Genomic DNA, 16,685 nt, shown 5'->3' with positions numbered 1-16,685 from the left:
AGTCTTCAGACTCTGGACTCACATTCCTAGAAACTCGGGATGGAGGCCCAGCTCCATGTTTCCCTGAAATCACGCCAGGCAAATGCTGAGAAAGTTCGTTACTGTAGAGTAGGCCATGACCAATCACTTCCCCCAAGTCCCTGTTCTCCACTGCGTGTTATCTTTTAAAGACCTTGCTTTCAAGGATACATAAAATTAAATACATATACGGTGAATTGTGATAAAACCGAAACAACGACGAAAAGCGTGTCAAAATGCATAACGCTGAAATGCAAGTAATACACCATATAGTACCAAAATGCAAATTATATCATGGAATCAAGTAGAATTTAACCAAAACTTCATTTGAATCATATAAAAAGAAATCTTTTAATGTTTTAAATTCAAGGAATGTCTATTTTCGGACGAAAAAGTGTTCCAAATTGCATGGATCAGATAAATTAATTTATTTGTTTTATTCTGCATCTCTTATTTAATCACTTTTCAAACATAAATGCTCACTTATTCATTTTTATTGTTCTTAATGTATCATTTTACACCAATATGTTGAAAATTGTTTTACCTTAAAAATGCAGCATTAAAATATTTACCCCTATTTTATTGGAGTAAGTATTGTAAAACAGGATTTATAAAAATAAAAACAATAACATGGAAATGCTCTAAAAATAAAAAATAAATTGGACTACAAATAAAACCATAAAATCGTGTCACTCATTGTAAAGTATCCATATTAGCTTTCTCTAATACAGTAAAGTCCCATTTATCAGACATACCATATCATCTGACGTCCGACCGCAAAAAAAAATTGAAACATACCACAGTGACATAAATATGCTGCAAACATGGTGAAATGTGGCAGCGAAGAAACTGCACTGGTCAGGAAAGCAGACTATGATCAGAAATTTCTTCAAATCATCATATGACTGAATTATTTTAAGTACTGTTTTTAACTTGAGATGATTCTGAAACTGTTATTAATTTTATTAGTTCATTTTTTCTGGTGTTTTATTGTAAACCATTATTATTTATTAGGTTCATAAAACAAAAAATATAACATACCTATTTTTATTTTTAGTAGATTTTTTTGACACCTTCCTACTATCCAACATTTTCACTTTTTGAAGTTTATGTCAGATAATGTATTGTATATTTTTAATCTCCTCTTAGTGTACATAATCATTTACATACACTTAAAATTTTTGCTATGAACCTGGCATTAATTTAAAAAAAATGTTTGTGTATCATCCTGTGACTATGATTCCCCATTCAATGTGTTGACTGAAATCTTTCTTTTCTGGTTTACTTCATGTTGAATTAATTGCCTGGCAACATCCTTGTTTCTTAAATTTTATAGGCATAATGTCTCTCCGACAAAAAGAGTGACAGGTGCTGGAAAGATCAAAAACCCCATCGAAGAGCTGAAGATGAAAGGTCGTCAAATGAGCAACGACTACGAAACAGATGACCCGCCTTTTAATTTCCAGGTGAGCATCTTTTTTCCTGAAATTAAAATTGCTGGAATTAAACCGCATAACGTAATAAATGTGGGCTGCAAATAAAATAATTTTTAACCATTCACATTTGTGCGACGAAATTTGCAGGTGCGTCAGACTTTTTGATTACACTTTTTTATTTTATTTACTATGGGTCATAGGTGGGACTTTAGTGAAATGAGTATCAGAATTTTGTTTCAGAAAATCTTTTAAATGTGTTCACGCAGTGTCATTTTTCTAAATGAATGTTAAATATAATTTAACAAATATTTTTTAAACATGTGGATTTAAAGAAACAAACAACAGGGCATTGATTGTTTTGTATGTTTGTCGCATATGTAATGACAATAAATTTTGATATGAATTTTTTATGTGAAACCTTAGCGCTCTGTATACGACATATGGTAGGAGTAATTTTGTGAATGTAACGAAAATGTGTAACCACGGTGCTGCCATCTGTGGCGGATGGTGCGAACCAAAGTTCATAGAGAAAGGGAAACTTTATCGCATGAACTGTTGAATGAATTTTAACAAGCTGGCAGTACCGTATTTAATCGCATAATGTCCGCACCTTTCTTTTTAAATACTTGAAATGGAATTTTTTTAAATCCGCATAAAGTCCGCACCAGACAAAGCAACCTTGGCCACCCCTGAAAGGCACAGAAACGGTATGGAAAATTACCAAAGTTGTCAACAATGCTTTGACCTTGAGTCGTTCATTTCTCCGGAGCGGTCGCTGAGAAAGTTTTGTAGCGTGGTGAAACCGTCCGGACTCAGAAACTCGCATTCCACTGCGCAGCTGCCTGCGACGTCACACGGGGATGGGCTATATATAGCACAAGCCAGTACACGTCAACTCACACTATGTCACAAAGTAGGGGAGGTAGCGGAAAAGTGGTGGGGGTACATGCGCACGGTGTTTTTATACACACAGTGGGCAAGGGACAGGGAGGGAGGCTCGCCGGCGCCGGCTAATGCAGACATTAGACATCTGCCCTGTGCCGTCAGTGGCCATCTCAATGAAAGATTAAAAAAATATCTTTTCACGCAAAGCGTTTATTTTGTGTAGGCTGGGTGCGGCTTCTGAACGTAGGAGCACACATGCGAGTGAGAGAAGAAGAAAAAATGAGTGGCGTCTTCCACTAATCGCCGGCACCCAATTATCTCGTCACCTGTCACATTTCTCACGTCCGCTGCAGAGGGTCGCCAGTCACCAGCGCTCTGCTAGTAAACTAATTATGAGAGAACAATTTTTTTTACTCTACACAAAACGTAAAATTTTGAGGAAAAAAATTTTTTTCCGGACTTCACCTCATAATGTCCGCACCCCATTTTTTTTTCTCAAAAATTTAGCCTAATTACTGCGGACATTATGCGAGTAAATACTGTATTTTTGTAAACTTCCTTTTCGAAAATAAGGTCCAAAGCCAGGGTTTAATACTTTTTCAAGTCTTTTAATTTTGCTTTTATTGGAGGAGTTTCTATATTTCTCTCTGCAAATCAAATGATTCATTATTTGACATGGTTGCTCTGGCAGGGAATTATAGTGGCAGGTGCAGAAACTAAGTGTGATTCACGTCAAGAAATAAAGTTGAGAACACAATGTTCGTATATTTATCATGCTCAGCTTCATTTTAAAGAATGCTACATTTCATATTATAAGTTTATTAGCATATTAGCAATATGAGAACACATGAATTTGCTCATTACCGAGGTTAGATGACACACATTACTGGTGAGCACTGAAAGACTACTTTGAATATAAGATATTCATGAATATAGAACTTGAATGTTATATGCCCTATAATTCTAAGATTTTTGATCAAAAAAGAAGTTGCATTATAAATAATAGTAATATTTAATTTGCAAATTTTTAAAACTGCAAGTGTTTTCCAATTTAACCAAGTTCGTATTAAATACTGTGTTTTTAGTTATGTTACATTCTAGAGATATGAAGAAATAACAAATGTTGGAACACTAATAGTAATGCTAATTTCAGCATTTAAACATAAAATGCTAGTTTTGGAATTTTTAAATTTAAAACAGTTTTTTATTATGCTTTTGACACATTTACAAGGAATTTTTTCAATTACCTTATTTATGTTATATAACACTCTTATAAATGTACTGTGATCATTATAATATTTACGTTATTTTTAGTGTAGCTACTACAACTATTTTAACTTGATCATTTTTCTGGCATCTATGTTAACTCAATGATGTAGACATGTTGGTTCTACTGCTTTTTTTTTTGAGTGAGCCTACTACAAAAGTAAAAGACTCTTGTGCTTGAAAACAAATTTTGACGTTAATATTATGTTAGTATAATTTTCAATTTCTTGAGTAAATTATTTATTAATATTTATAGAACATTTATTATATTTGTACTTATTTTAATTATTCCTTTATAGTTTGGTTGAAGAAATTTGATTGCTAAGACATTTTGAGATTTTTTGTTTGTTGCTCTGATTTGTTGGTCATATTCAAATAAACAAATAAATTTTTCTAGTAAAAACTTCAATACCAAAAATCACGTTTCAGTATAATGCAAGCAACTTTATTTGTTAACAAATAATTATTGAAATTAATTTTTAAATCTTTTGCATAGTTTTATATTTATTGTTTTGATAACACGAAAGAGAAACATCCAAAATTTGTAGAATTCAAACTGTAGCCTCAGAATATGAAATGAGAACGCAGCAGCAAATAGGTGATTAAAGAATTGCTTCCATATTTGTTAGAACTGATGCAAACTGGCTTACAGCAATAATGTGTCACATACATCTCACAATAAAATACTGTTTTCATCATCATATAAAACCACAGTTGCCACACTAAGTGCGAAAGTAACTTTGTCTGAGATGAATAACACCTCCTATTACTGAAAAGCAAATAATGCCTAATTTTTTTTAAAAATAAACTACATATTTTTTTTAAAAGAAATAACATCTACTTTTTCAGGTCTCTATGTATTACATATTGTCATGAGCTGGTTTTTACAAAAGATGTTGGACTGTTCTCTTAACATTTAATAATATGATTTTACCTATTTGTTTTATGTGTTGTGTGTTATGGTTCTTTAAACTTTCTTAGTGTATTGTCTGTTTTGTTATCATCACTGCTAGTGTGTGGTACTCTTGCTCTCATTTGCCGGCCATCTGTAGATGTTTGCCGCCTATGGTACCGACGGAGGTGGGAGTCCATACACTGGTAGTGATAACTGTGTTCCTGTTATTACTAGAGACCTGCAAAATTCGCGGATTCAATGACCTCCAGGATAGACTCTTACTACACTCTACACACTCGGGCAAATGCCACCTGTTCATTGGCTGCTGACTTGTGAGTCGTCTCGACCGAGTGTCTGTGATTCGACACTTCTTTGAGCGAGGGTCTCTAATTGGCCCTCATTACTCCAGATTAACAGTGAACCAATTGCAGAAGCAGCGCTAAGGTATAATTATTTGAATTGTAGCATATCACGAAATGAATCCGCAAATTTTGCAGGTCTCTAGTTATTACATGTAGTGCCCACCACTAAAGTCTACGACTGTTGGTGGGCATGAGACAAATTCCAAATAAATAAATAAATAAATTAATTAATTTTAAAAAATGTAGACGCCAGGAGGTGTGGCTGACGTGTCTCCCGCAGGCGATGCTCAGGAAGACCAACACGACCCGCGCGTCGCTGCGGCGAGGGGGCGCGGATGTGGCTGGCCGCCCCGTGGTGTACGGCTCCCCCTCCCCCCCGCCCAGCTCGTGGCCGGGCGCGGAGGGGCAGCGGATCCTGGAGGAGCTGGAGTCCGTGGTGAACGAGGCGGAGGAGGCGGAGGAGGACGAGGACCGGCTGCTGACGACCACCACGGAGCTGGCGCCCGGCATCGTGGTGCAGGGCCTGGTGGCTGAGCTGTGAGCAGCATGGCTTCTCGGTCGTCTGGTCGTCTCGTCGGGTCGAACTCAATAAAGTACTTGCAAAAAGTATTGCATTCAGATTTTTATTAAAAAAAAAAATGGGAGCGTGCAGGCCTTCGAGATCGCGCAGTTAGGTATTGCCAGGAGACGGCATGCTGTCACCTAGTTCAACCTCGCATTCGCTGTATTGTCCTGCCCAATACATTTGCCGAAGTGGTGCCTGATAACATCCGGCGATGTTCAGTAAGTAAGAACTAGACTCTCTCTCCATCCTTAAAAAACTGCCACTTTCTTTCAAAAAAACAAGTCGTTTGAAACTGTTTCCACGATGCTAACACGACATTTCAGCCGCTGTTTTGGACGTCTTACCGATATGGTGCAACATTTAGCTTAAGAAAAAACACTGGTTTCACACACAGTCATGCAGACATGGCCACTCACTGACTAATTCAGTTTGTTCACTCGTTATGTGTAATTTTTTTTTCTTTTTTTTTCCCCCAAATTTGTATAATCCTTAAAAATTCAGTTTCTATTCTAGTAGTGTCAGGAGGCTTCAGAATAGTGTAATGTGCAATTGACATACTTGCAGTTACACTTTTTTCACTACTTAAAAATAGCTTCTCACAGGCCTGGTATCAAAAGACTAACTGGTAGAAACAATGTGACTGTTTACATTCTTTGAATAATTCTTGCAATTGGAAATCATTATTTTGGATACACAACATTGCTAGTTTGCACTGTATGTAATAGAGGAAAACCAAAGAATGGGCAAAGAAAGATGACTACTACACAAACTAGCCCAAAACAGCCAATGTCAAATGTTGAATGTAAAGACAGCATAGAGAATTCAGTGGAAGATATAGGTCAGAACAATATCACGGCACAGACAGACGCAGTGGACTGACAATGACGAGACATTGTCTACTTGTCCGTCTGTGCTGTGATATTGTTTTAATATCTTCACAAAATTCTCTGTGCTGTTTCAACATTTAACATTTGACATCGGCGACATCGGCTGATTTTGGCTGGTTTCCTACTAGTTTGTGTATTCATCTTTCTTTGTCCGTTCTTCAGGTTTTTCTGTGTGACATACAGTGCAAAATAGCAATGGCTATAATTTGAAAATAATGACTGATTTCCTTTAGAAAGAAGCAAAGTGATCATGTGGTTCAACTGACTTCACAGAACAGCACTGTATTACAAGGTCTCTTCATCGCTCTGGTTAAATACTCTGAAAGTTCCATGATTTTTTGTTGTGAAATATTACACAGCTGTATGGTTTGTCCATATTGGTTACAGAAATAGCTTCCAGCACCATTGCACACACACCTGCGGGATATTCCACGTGACCAAATGCTACGAATTACGAGCAACAGGTGAAAAATAACCTTGGCAGAACATTCTATTCCAGAAGAACAATTTGTGGGATTTCTCAAGTTGCTGTGTAGTCTGAAAAGTACAATGCTGTAACTTTATAATACAGTACAAAATATCTTTTTCAGCACAGCCTACAGGCGTAGGTACCGTATTTACTCGCATAATGTCCGCAGTAATTTGGCTACATTTTTGACAAAAAAATGGGGTGCGGACATTATGAAGTGAAGTCCGAAAAAAAAAATTTTCCCTCAAAATTTTACATGTTTTGTGTAGAGTAAACAAATTGTTCTCTCATAATCAGTTTACTAGCAGAGCGCTGGTGACTGGCGACCCTCTGCAGCGGACGTGAGAAATGTGACAGGTGTCGAGATAATTGGGTGCCGGCGATTAGTGGAAGACGCCACTCATTTTTTTTTCTTCTCTCATTCACGTGTGCGTTCTTACGTTCAGAAGCCGCAGCCAGCCTACACAAAATAAACGCTTTGCGTGAAAAGATATTTTTTTAATCTTTCATTGAGATGGCCACTGACGGCACTGACAGGGCGGATGTCTAATGTCTGCATTAGCCGGCGCCGGCGAGCCTCCCTCCCTGTCCCTTGCCCACTGTGTGTATAAAAATACCGTGTGCATGTACCCCCACCACTTCTCTGCTACCTCCCCTACTTTGTGACGTAGTTGCAACTCGCGTGACGTCGCAGGCAGCTGCGCAGCGAAGTGCGAGTTTCTGAGTCGGACGGTTTCACCACGCTACAAAACCCTCTCAGCGACCGCTCCGGAGAAATGAACAACTCAAGGTCAAAGCATTGTTGACAGCGTCGGTAATTTTCCATACCGTTACTGTGCCTTTCAGGGGTGGCCAAGGTTGCTTTGTCTGGTGCGGACTTTATGCTGATTTTAAAAAATTCCATTTTAAGTATTTAAAAAGAAATGTGCGGACATTATGTGATGGCGGACATTATGCGGATAAATACGGTAGATTACTTACTCTATGCGGTAGATATCGAAGTACCTATTTATTCTGGAAATATTTTGGAAAATCTATAAACTTCTGGAACATTATAAAAAATTAATGATATCACATATTTTTGTTTTCCAATATTAGAAAATGATTGATTAAATATTTGCTCATTTTTTATGCAGTGAAAATAAGTCTATTTTAATTCATTTAATAACTTTGAAGGGATTTCATATTATATGCCAAATAAGGTTGGGAAGTTTTATGTATTTTCTTATTCAAACCCCAGGTTCTTTCAACTCCTTGCAATAATGGTTTGTTTTATCAAAAATTGTTACAGACAAAAGTTTTAGATAAAAATTATAAGATTTACAAACACTTTGAACGATTTCGATGGTGTGCCTACGAACAGAGTTATGAATTTTTTGTCCTCCAACCCTTGTTTTTTCCACCACTTGCAGTTATTGTTGGTCATTTCAAAAATGTTTTTAGACGCAAATTTTTGGTATTACACCTACGAGTTACACTAGAGTCCCGTTATAGCGAGGTGTCACGGTTCTGGGTTTTATCCTTGCTATAACCGTGTCCTCGCTATAAAAGAATTGGACAAATTTTGGCCCCCAAAAAATAAAAATTAACCGAAAATAGCATAAAAATTGTGTTTAAACCTGTATAATTGGAAAATAACAGGTTATATTAACGAAATCTTAATTTCTGTGAGCAGATGTGTGAATTTTCTTTAAAACGATACCCCATAAGTACGGATGCGATCACCGATTGCGTCAAAATAACCAGAATACCCTACCACGCCACTTAAGTATAGCATCTCAGCCCGCGGCCGACGCAGCATTGTCCTGCTATCTATTGTCGATGCGGGCTGTCTGCTGCCGGCCATGTTGGTTCGGGATGTTGCTAACAGGTGGTGCTAGTGTAGCGCGACGATTTAATTCCTTACAAAAAAGCAGGAGTGCGGCTGCGGCAACGCACGTACGCCTCAAACGAAATAGTCGCTGAAAAACTATACTTTTTTCATTTAAAGGAACCTGTCAACTTTTTTAGAAAATAAATTTGGGATTAAACTCAAACCATCACCACCCCTTTCCCGGAAAGATACCCCAACAACTGACAGAAACAAAAGTTACAAGAAAACTGTCCTAGCGATTCGGAAATAAATACGGTAGTGCCTACTAGAGGTGTAAAAGTAACGAAAAAATGTGTACCCGTATGTATTCGTTACTATTACAATTAGTACTCGTTACTATCGTTACGTTACTCATTACTTCGGATACCGCATAACATGCTATGTTATGTTGCAGCAACGAATCCAGTCGTATTGCGTACGCGTACAATATGACGTCACGTAAGTAATAATAAATAGAATATAAACAATTAAATCTCATTAGAGCGGCTTTTTAATATTATCTCTTTTAAGATAACAACAAAAAAACGTGAAAATACGCGATTATAAAAACAAAAACATACATATTTCTAATTTGTAAAAAATACTTTCTTACGTTGTTTCTGTTCCAATCTCAAACTTTGTCTACACACGGCACAGATAACTAACGGAAGTTTGATAAAAGAAAGGATGGGATTCTATTTTTAAAGCCGCGCACTTAGGTGGCGACTGCAAGGCTGAAGAATGTGACACGCGTCAACGGCAAGATGACTAGTGGCGAGCGAGAGGGGTGGAGATAAAGCAGACAAATAAAAGCACGCTTCAAGCTATCACGCCGTGAATTCCTCAAAAATACCTCGTTATAGCCGTGTTCTCGCTATTACCGTTCTCGCTATAACGAGATTCTACTGTATATGATGTTCAGACTGATGTGATGATATCCACTTTATGGGAGTTACAGTGATTTCTGTTTTTCAAAAAACCTTACCCATTTCTTCCCCTTTGGTCAGAAATGACCCATTAACAAACTCGACCGAGATTTTCCACAATTATATTTTATGTATCTGTTTGGAAGAGTTTTGTGAAAAATTGCGGCAGCTATCGTTTACACACACAATTGTACACTTTAGAGTTGGCAATGGTATTAGGGTCTAGATCATGAAATGAAAAACTATGTAAAGATTTTCTGGAAGTCGCACCATGGTAACAGCTACAATAGGTAGTATTTTTTTTTCAAAATCTACCTAAAAAATGTAGTCAACAAATGTAAACTAAGACTTTTTAAAAAATTATTTTAGTCAATAAACATGCTACTACAGAGTATCATAAGTCTCCATAAAAATGTTGTAAGTGGTGATTAATGTTTATTTTATTCATACAAATGGTATATGAAATATACAAAATAAACTGATGTCAATCCATTCTTCCTTTGTTAGTGGTATCTCTTTGAATTTAGGTAGTTCGAATTCCTGAAAACTAAAAAGAAATTGGTAGATGAAAAATTGTTATCAAAATAAAATTGAATATTTTCAACTTAACATACAATTATTAGGGACAATATTATATGGTTAATTGCAATAAAAATAAAACCTAAATAACACCGAAAAGCATTTCAAAACACTGCATAACATTTAAATGCAAATATTTAGCACCATATATGTAGCACCAAATTGCACATTATATCATGGAATTAAGTAGCATTTAACCAAAACTTTATTTTAATTATAAAAAAAGTATTATTTTAATGTTTGGAATTCAAGGAATGTCATTTCTGGACAAAAGAAAATTGTACCAAAATGCATGGGTCAGAAAAATTAATTTAATTTGTTTTATTGTTCTGAATGTATCTGTTTTAAACCAATTTATTACAAATTATTTTATCATAAAAATGCAGCATATTAATTTTACCACTATTTTGGTGGAGTAAGTACTAAAAACAGCTTCTATACAACCAAAAACAATAACCGATATTGTCTGTTTTAAAAACAAAATTGGAATAAAAATAAAACCATAAAATCTTGTCTCTAACAGTTATGATGACCACAAACCTAGTAAGAGTGTTGTTGCTTCACTTAAAAGCAACCCACGTGTGGGCAAGGTCAACATCCGCAAGAGAAGGATGGTGAAGCACCCAGCCGCTTGCCGTGCTGAGGGAAACGCCTGCCGCCCCCAGCCGGCTCGAAGAGGTGAAGACTGGGTTGGTAAATGTTCTACACCGGACCACATTTTCCCACTGCCTGGCTCAAAATAGATACGTACTTAGCTACTGTGCCAGTAGGAGAAATTGCATTAAGAAAATATATTTTTAAAGCAATGAACAAAAATAAATAAAACATTTAATTCAGTACTCTGCTATCTACACTGATTAAAATAACAGTATTTTTATAATAATAGAATAAAAAGTATTAATTATTTGTATACATTAGTTATCATAGCAGGAAAAAAAATAGTGTTCTCCAATAATTTATCACAATACGTACTTAATGCTGAGTTTTAATTTGAAGTACTAGTTGCTTGAAGCGAATCACATCAGAATATTTCCTGTGACTGGGCACTCGAGTGTTTACAGCATATAAATTTACGAAATATTTACTACATTAATTTCTGCCTGGGAGCTAACAAGGGGAGGACACAACTTGGAAAATTCACTTCAGGACGAGACTTGATACAACCCTTTAGGGTGTTCAACTCTCAAAGCAAGAAAGTGCAATGGCCAGCCAATTTTGAGAAAAAAGCCTTCAAACATTCGAGCTCAGCTTATGTACTAATAAGTATCACTTCATCGGCAGCCGCTGAGCAACAAGGTTTACCAAGTCTCGTTTGACGTGAATTTCCCAGGTCGTGCCCTCTCCTTGTAAAACCAATATTTATTTTTATTAAAAATTAACTGTTGCTTAAATATCCACATCCAATATCCCCACCAATGTTTATTATTTTAAAAATATAGAATATAAAATGCTGTAAAAACTTGAGCTCTAAAATACAGTTATTAGATTTTATATAAAAATTAATTGCATATTATTAAGCAGGTTAATAGATTGGTAACCTTCTCCCAGCGAGGAGGTTACCAAACTTCAAATACCAACTTAACATCCATTCACAGCCAGTGTTTAGCTTAATTGTACCAGGCTGTCATAAGCTGAGAGGAGGTTACCAATTTATTAAATTTAAATATTTTGCTAAAATAACTTTGCTGTATACCAGCAATTTTTTTTTTCTCCTTGAATAAACTAAGCAGTCGGTAACATGCCCGAATATATTTTACTGTTCTTGTTCCAGCTATCTAATCTTCTACAGGAGTTTCTTTTTTTTTCTTATTTAAACTTAAAAACATTTATTATGTTCTTTTAGCAAATTATACTTACTTTTTTGTGATGACATCAAACATTTTCATGATTGCTAATTTTATTCATGTAAAAGTGGGTCCCTAGGTACAGTCAAGTGCCCATACTTGGGACATATCCCTAATTTGGGACAATTTGGGATGATTGATTTTTCATATTGGCATACCTGATAGCACTCTGTCAGTCTGTAACAGAAATGTTTACTTTGTAGTGGGGATGTGTAGCTATCACATGGTGTGTGTATATAAAGATTTGGTACACTCTTAGAGGTAAGTTAAATTGTTTTTTACTTGGTTATAAAAACTACTTTTTTCTTGCCTGAATAACTTTGGTTTCACAAGCTATCATTGTAATTTCTGACACATGTTGTATAGCAATTCATTATGTCTGATATGTCGTTTAGCCAGTTTAGTAAGGCATATATTGTTTATGTAATCCATTTTATACTTGTAAAAATATTTACAGAAACATGTACATGGGTTCTTAACTTGGGACAGTGTCCCAAGTTAGGTTACTAAAAAAATAATGTTTGTTTTGAGGTTAAGTTAAAATGTTTTGTTTATTTCAGATTCTGTATGGATCACTGAGGAAATATGGCTACAGCTGTTAAAAAAGTTTATCATAATTTTGACCAAGACACTCTTGAACGTGCTGCTAAAGCTGTTAATGATGGCATGAGTTATAGAAAAGCAGAACAAAAATTTGGAGTCCCTAAATCATCCATACAACGCAAAGTTAAAAATGTACAGCAACATCCATATGGTCGCCCTCCTGTTTTGAGTGAAACAGAAGAAAAGCAGATCGCTGAATACTTGGCTTTGGCAGGGGAGTGGGGATTTCCCCTTACAGCTTTTGACATCAGATGTATAATCAAAAAATACCTGGACAAGAAGGGCATGGTCGAACCTCGTTTCAAAAACAATTTGCCAGGAAAAAAGTGGATTAAATGTTTTCTGGCCAGGCAGTGTGTGCAATTGAAATATAGAATGTGTACTAACATTAAAAGATCCCGGGCGGCAGTTACTCCTGAAGCTATACAGGCATACTTCGAGGAATTGTCTGTTTCACTGGCAGATGTTCCAGCAGAAGCTATACTGAACTACGATGAGACGAGTATGCAGGACAACCCTGGACAGGCTAAAGTGGTTGTAAGAAGAAAATGTAAACATCCAGAAAGAATAATTGATTTCACTAAGTCAACTTTTTCTGTAATGTTTTCCGGTTCAGCTAGTGGTGTGGCACTTCCACCCTATGTGGTGTACAAGGCTGAGAACTTATATGACACATGGACTGAAGGTGGACCCCCTGGCACAAGATATAATAGGAGCAAATCAGGTTGGTTCGAGGGCAATATATTTCAGGATTGGTTCCTAACAATTGCTCTACCTTACCTCAAACGGTTAGGTGATGGGCCAAAAGCTGTCATAGGTGATAATTTGGCCAGCCATATTTCTGCAACAATTCTGAAATTATGTGTTGACAACAACATTCGTTTCATTATGCTGCCACCCAACAGCACCCACATATGTCAACCCTTGGATTTGGCTTTTTTTAGCCCTCTTAAAACAGCATGGCGGAAGCAGTTGACTGAATGGAAGATGAAAAACAAGGGGTCAGTAAGAAAAGATCAGTTCCCTAGGCTTTTGAAAAAGACTTTGGATGCCATTGGTGATAACATTTCCACAAATTTGAAATCTGGATTTAAGAAGAGTGGCATTTTCCCTGTGGACAAGCAGAAGGTTCTTGAAAGCTTGCCAAGCACATCATCTGCAAATGAAAGTGATGTAGTAACTGCTACAGTAGCATTGAAGTCTTCATTTGAGGCATTCTTACAACAATCACGTGAAAAAGAAACAGGTGTAAAGCAAAGAAAGAAAAAGTTAATCGTGAATGCGGGGAAAAGCTTGGCTGCACAAGATGTTCTAGATGAATTGCAGAAACGTTCACAGCCAAAAAGTAAACAAACCACAAAGCAGCAGATAAACACGGGTGAGAAGGAAAAGTCCAAAGTGAAGAAAAAGAGAGGTTTGTGTCAAAATATTTTAAAACAATCAGTTAAGAAAATGAAAATGAAGCAGAAAAGTGACACTTCTGAAGACAGTGATTGCGAAATTTCTCTACATGATAGTAACTCGTCATTCGGTGAAGATTTCTCGACACTGTTTGATGATGACATTCAAGAAATGCTAGAGAGGGAAACATTAAGTGAGCAGAAAATGGTTTATGAAGATGTTGAACCAATAGAAACTGTTGATATTTGTGGACAACAAGCAGCGACCTCCATGAAAGAAAATGATTTTGTTGTTGTTGAAGTTACTTATGACAAAGGGAAAAAATATGAATGTAAGAAAGTGTTCATTGGCAAAATTGTAGACAAGAAAAATTCAAGATACAAAGTAAGCTATATGAGAAACTATTTAGGATCAAAAGACGTGTTTGTTTTCCCAACTGTAGAGGATATCGAAGATGGTGTTCCTATTCACAGGATTAAAAAGGTGATCACACCCCAGAGCGAAAATAGAGGACGATTCAAGTTTCTTTTTTGAAATGCATTTTGATGCAGAGTTCCTCCTATCAAAAAGACTGGAAAAAAAGACTGAAATGTTACATAACTGTTTTGTTTATATGTAAGCAAAGCTATTGAAATATTAATACTAGGCTATATTTATTATCAAATAATTGTTGTTTAGTGAATAGTCATGTTGGGTGTCTAGATGTATCTCCAACCATTACTTTATAGCCTACTTTGTAAGCCATTCTTTTTTAAACAAAATTATGTTGTCCTATGTTAAATTACAGGCTTCTTAGCATGGTACACTGTGTGAAACACATGATGTCCCAAGTTAGGGGTAGTGGTTCCTTACTTGGGACAACACTGTTTTTCACTGGTGGGGAGGAGAGGGAAAGCTTTTTCGAAAAAACATTTAATTATTCAAAAAGTACTAAAGTCCTTCAGAAACAAGTCATGCACTATTTGTGCTTTAAAGCTTAATTTATTATGTTTATTTGAGTTCAAAGTTCAAAACTGTCCCAAGTATGGGGACTTGACTGTACTCAGTTTTCAGCTAACAGTTTGTATGTAGACTTTCTTGTAAAACTATTTTTTTGGTACCTATTAATTTGTATTTTGTTCATAGTATTTTTGCTAGCCAGCACTGCAAGAAAAAAAGTTTTTCTATTTTACTCCAAAATCAAGAAAGCTCGTCGCACCTAGATATAGGCTTGCTTAGATGAGAGTTACTCCCACCGAGGTCAGCATCAATTTTAACTAAAACTTACATAAACTACTACAGCTAGTTCTAGTAAATATATTCTAATATAAAGCATAGATATTTACGCAGGTGTGTGTTATTCATGTTCAATAGAAGCCAAAATCCTATATGAATGGAGGCAGCAGGGGGGATTTATACTACACACGTACGATGGCTGTTTTCTTTAACCTCCGATTGTGCTTCTAAGCAGGCACAAGATACGCAGGAGCCAGATCTGCGTGAAGCGCAATTGCACGGCTCCCCCACCACAATCTCTGCCGTCGTCGGCTCCAATGCATCAGTCGCAGCCAAGGTACTGGCAATTGAACATGGCCACTACGATCGATGCTCCCGCCAAATGTGAGTTACAAAGTGTCATAGGCGTGCGCACGGTAGGTGCCACAGGTGCCTTGGCACCACCATTAGGGTTAATGTTATTTTATTTTTTACAAGCAGAAATAATATATGCTTACAAAAAACCGTATTATTTCCAAAATAAATATGTTTTTCAATATTGTCGAGTTACAAATATGTGCTCATAACACTATCAGTATATCAATTATCAATCGAACCAACTACAGGTATACACACGGAAACAAGCCAGGTGCAATTACTTGAGTTGTACACGCGGGCCGCGGCTACGAAACTTCTGAAATGTAAATACTTCTCATAGTTCTCCTCGAATTACATAGAAGGCGCGCTCGGTGTCCACTGTTCACTCCACTCGGCAGGCGCACGGAATAATAGCCGCCGTCCGCCAGGTAGCACCACTGTGTAGGGTTTTTACTCTTACTGTTTACTCATCAGTTTACTGTTTCAATGAGTACACGAGTACAGCCTGTGTTTGTTACGTGGATCACTCATTAATTAATTGTCATTTTATTTTCACTAGTTGACAGTTGTTATGGTTCGTTAATTGCTGTATATATCTGTCTGTATGATGTATAAATGGGTGATTAAAATTAAGAAGCCCGATCCCGAAAAGGATTACTTGATGACTTATATGTAGTCGCCGACAAAACATTTTTGTTGTATTCCAAAAGTTAAAACTTTTGCCCACTCTTATTTGTGTATTTTTATTATTTTAATATTTTACATATTTGAGGCATGTTACAAAAACTCCCTTTATTTGTTGATTTTAAAACTTAACATTTGAGAATGTTTTTTCTAGCATTTATTTGGCGTCTTCAGAAAACATGTAAGTACGGTTTTTCAAAGCCACCAGCATGAATTCCGTGCAAACAATTTGTGCAATTTACTTTATAGCTCAACAAAGCTTAAAACTGTAAATAGTTTAGTAGTTTTCCTGGCGATTATAACGGTCAAAGCCATAATTTGTCATAAAAAATGTTAAAATTTTTACATCTGTGTATTTAATGTTATTGTTCGGAAACACCTTAAATAGCACCATTTTGCGCTTTCAAATCCAAATTTTTCCGGGGGAGCACTCCCCCCCCC

At 36.4% G+C, this 16,685-nt stretch overlaps 2 protein-coding genes and 1 long non-coding RNA gene across 3 annotated transcripts in view; 2 read left to right on the top strand and 1 right to left on the bottom strand.

Annotated features, from left to right (window-relative positions):
• The window catches only part of LOC134538730 (neither inactivation nor afterpotential protein C), a 180,052-nt gene extending 174,581 nt beyond the window's left edge, over positions 1–5,471 (top strand). Inside the window, exons 27-28 of the mRNA XM_063380190.1 lie at positions 1,355–1,484; positions 5,143–5,471. Coding sequence (XP_063236260.1) covers positions 1,355–1,484; positions 5,143–5,403 — 391 coding nt within the window. The 3' untranslated portion in view covers positions 5,404–5,471. The remainder of the gene's footprint in view (positions 1–1,354; positions 1,485–5,142) is intronic.
• Positions 5,472–7,964: 2,493 nt separating this feature from the next.
• LOC134538731 (uncharacterized) lies at positions 7,965–11,690 on the bottom strand. The gene is made up of 3 exons (XR_010076205.1): positions 11,113–11,690; positions 10,681–10,869; positions 7,965–10,108 (listed from the first exon to the last, which is right to left on the bottom strand). It is a non-coding gene; the product is annotated as an uncharacterized LOC134538731 (long non-coding RNA).
• Positions 11,691–11,953: 263 nt separating this feature from the next.
• On the top strand, positions 11,954–16,662 carry LOC134538726 (uncharacterized). The gene is made up of 2 exons (XM_063380182.1): positions 11,954–12,245; positions 12,545–16,662. Exon 2 carries the CDS (start codon positions 12,570–12,572, stop codon positions 14,520–14,522), a length of 1,953 nt encoding a protein of 650 aa, XP_063236252.1. The 5' UTR covers positions 11,954–12,245; positions 12,545–12,569; the 3' UTR covers positions 14,523–16,662.
• Positions 16,663–16,685: the final 23 nt, after the last annotated feature.

This window comes from Bacillus rossius, chromosome 14 (assembly GCF_032445375.1).
Source record: "Bacillus rossius redtenbacheri isolate Brsri chromosome 14, Brsri_v3, whole genome shotgun sequence".
Lineage (NCBI taxonomy): Eukaryota > Metazoa > Arthropoda > Insecta > Phasmatodea > Bacillidae > Bacillus > Bacillus rossius.
This window is presented reverse-complemented; position numbering and strand designations above follow the sequence as displayed.

Coding starts and splice junctions, on each gene's coding strand:
- LOC134538726 (XM_063380182.1), top strand. CDS start 12,570: ATGGCTACAGCTGTTAAAAAAGTTTATCATAATTTTGACCAAGACACT.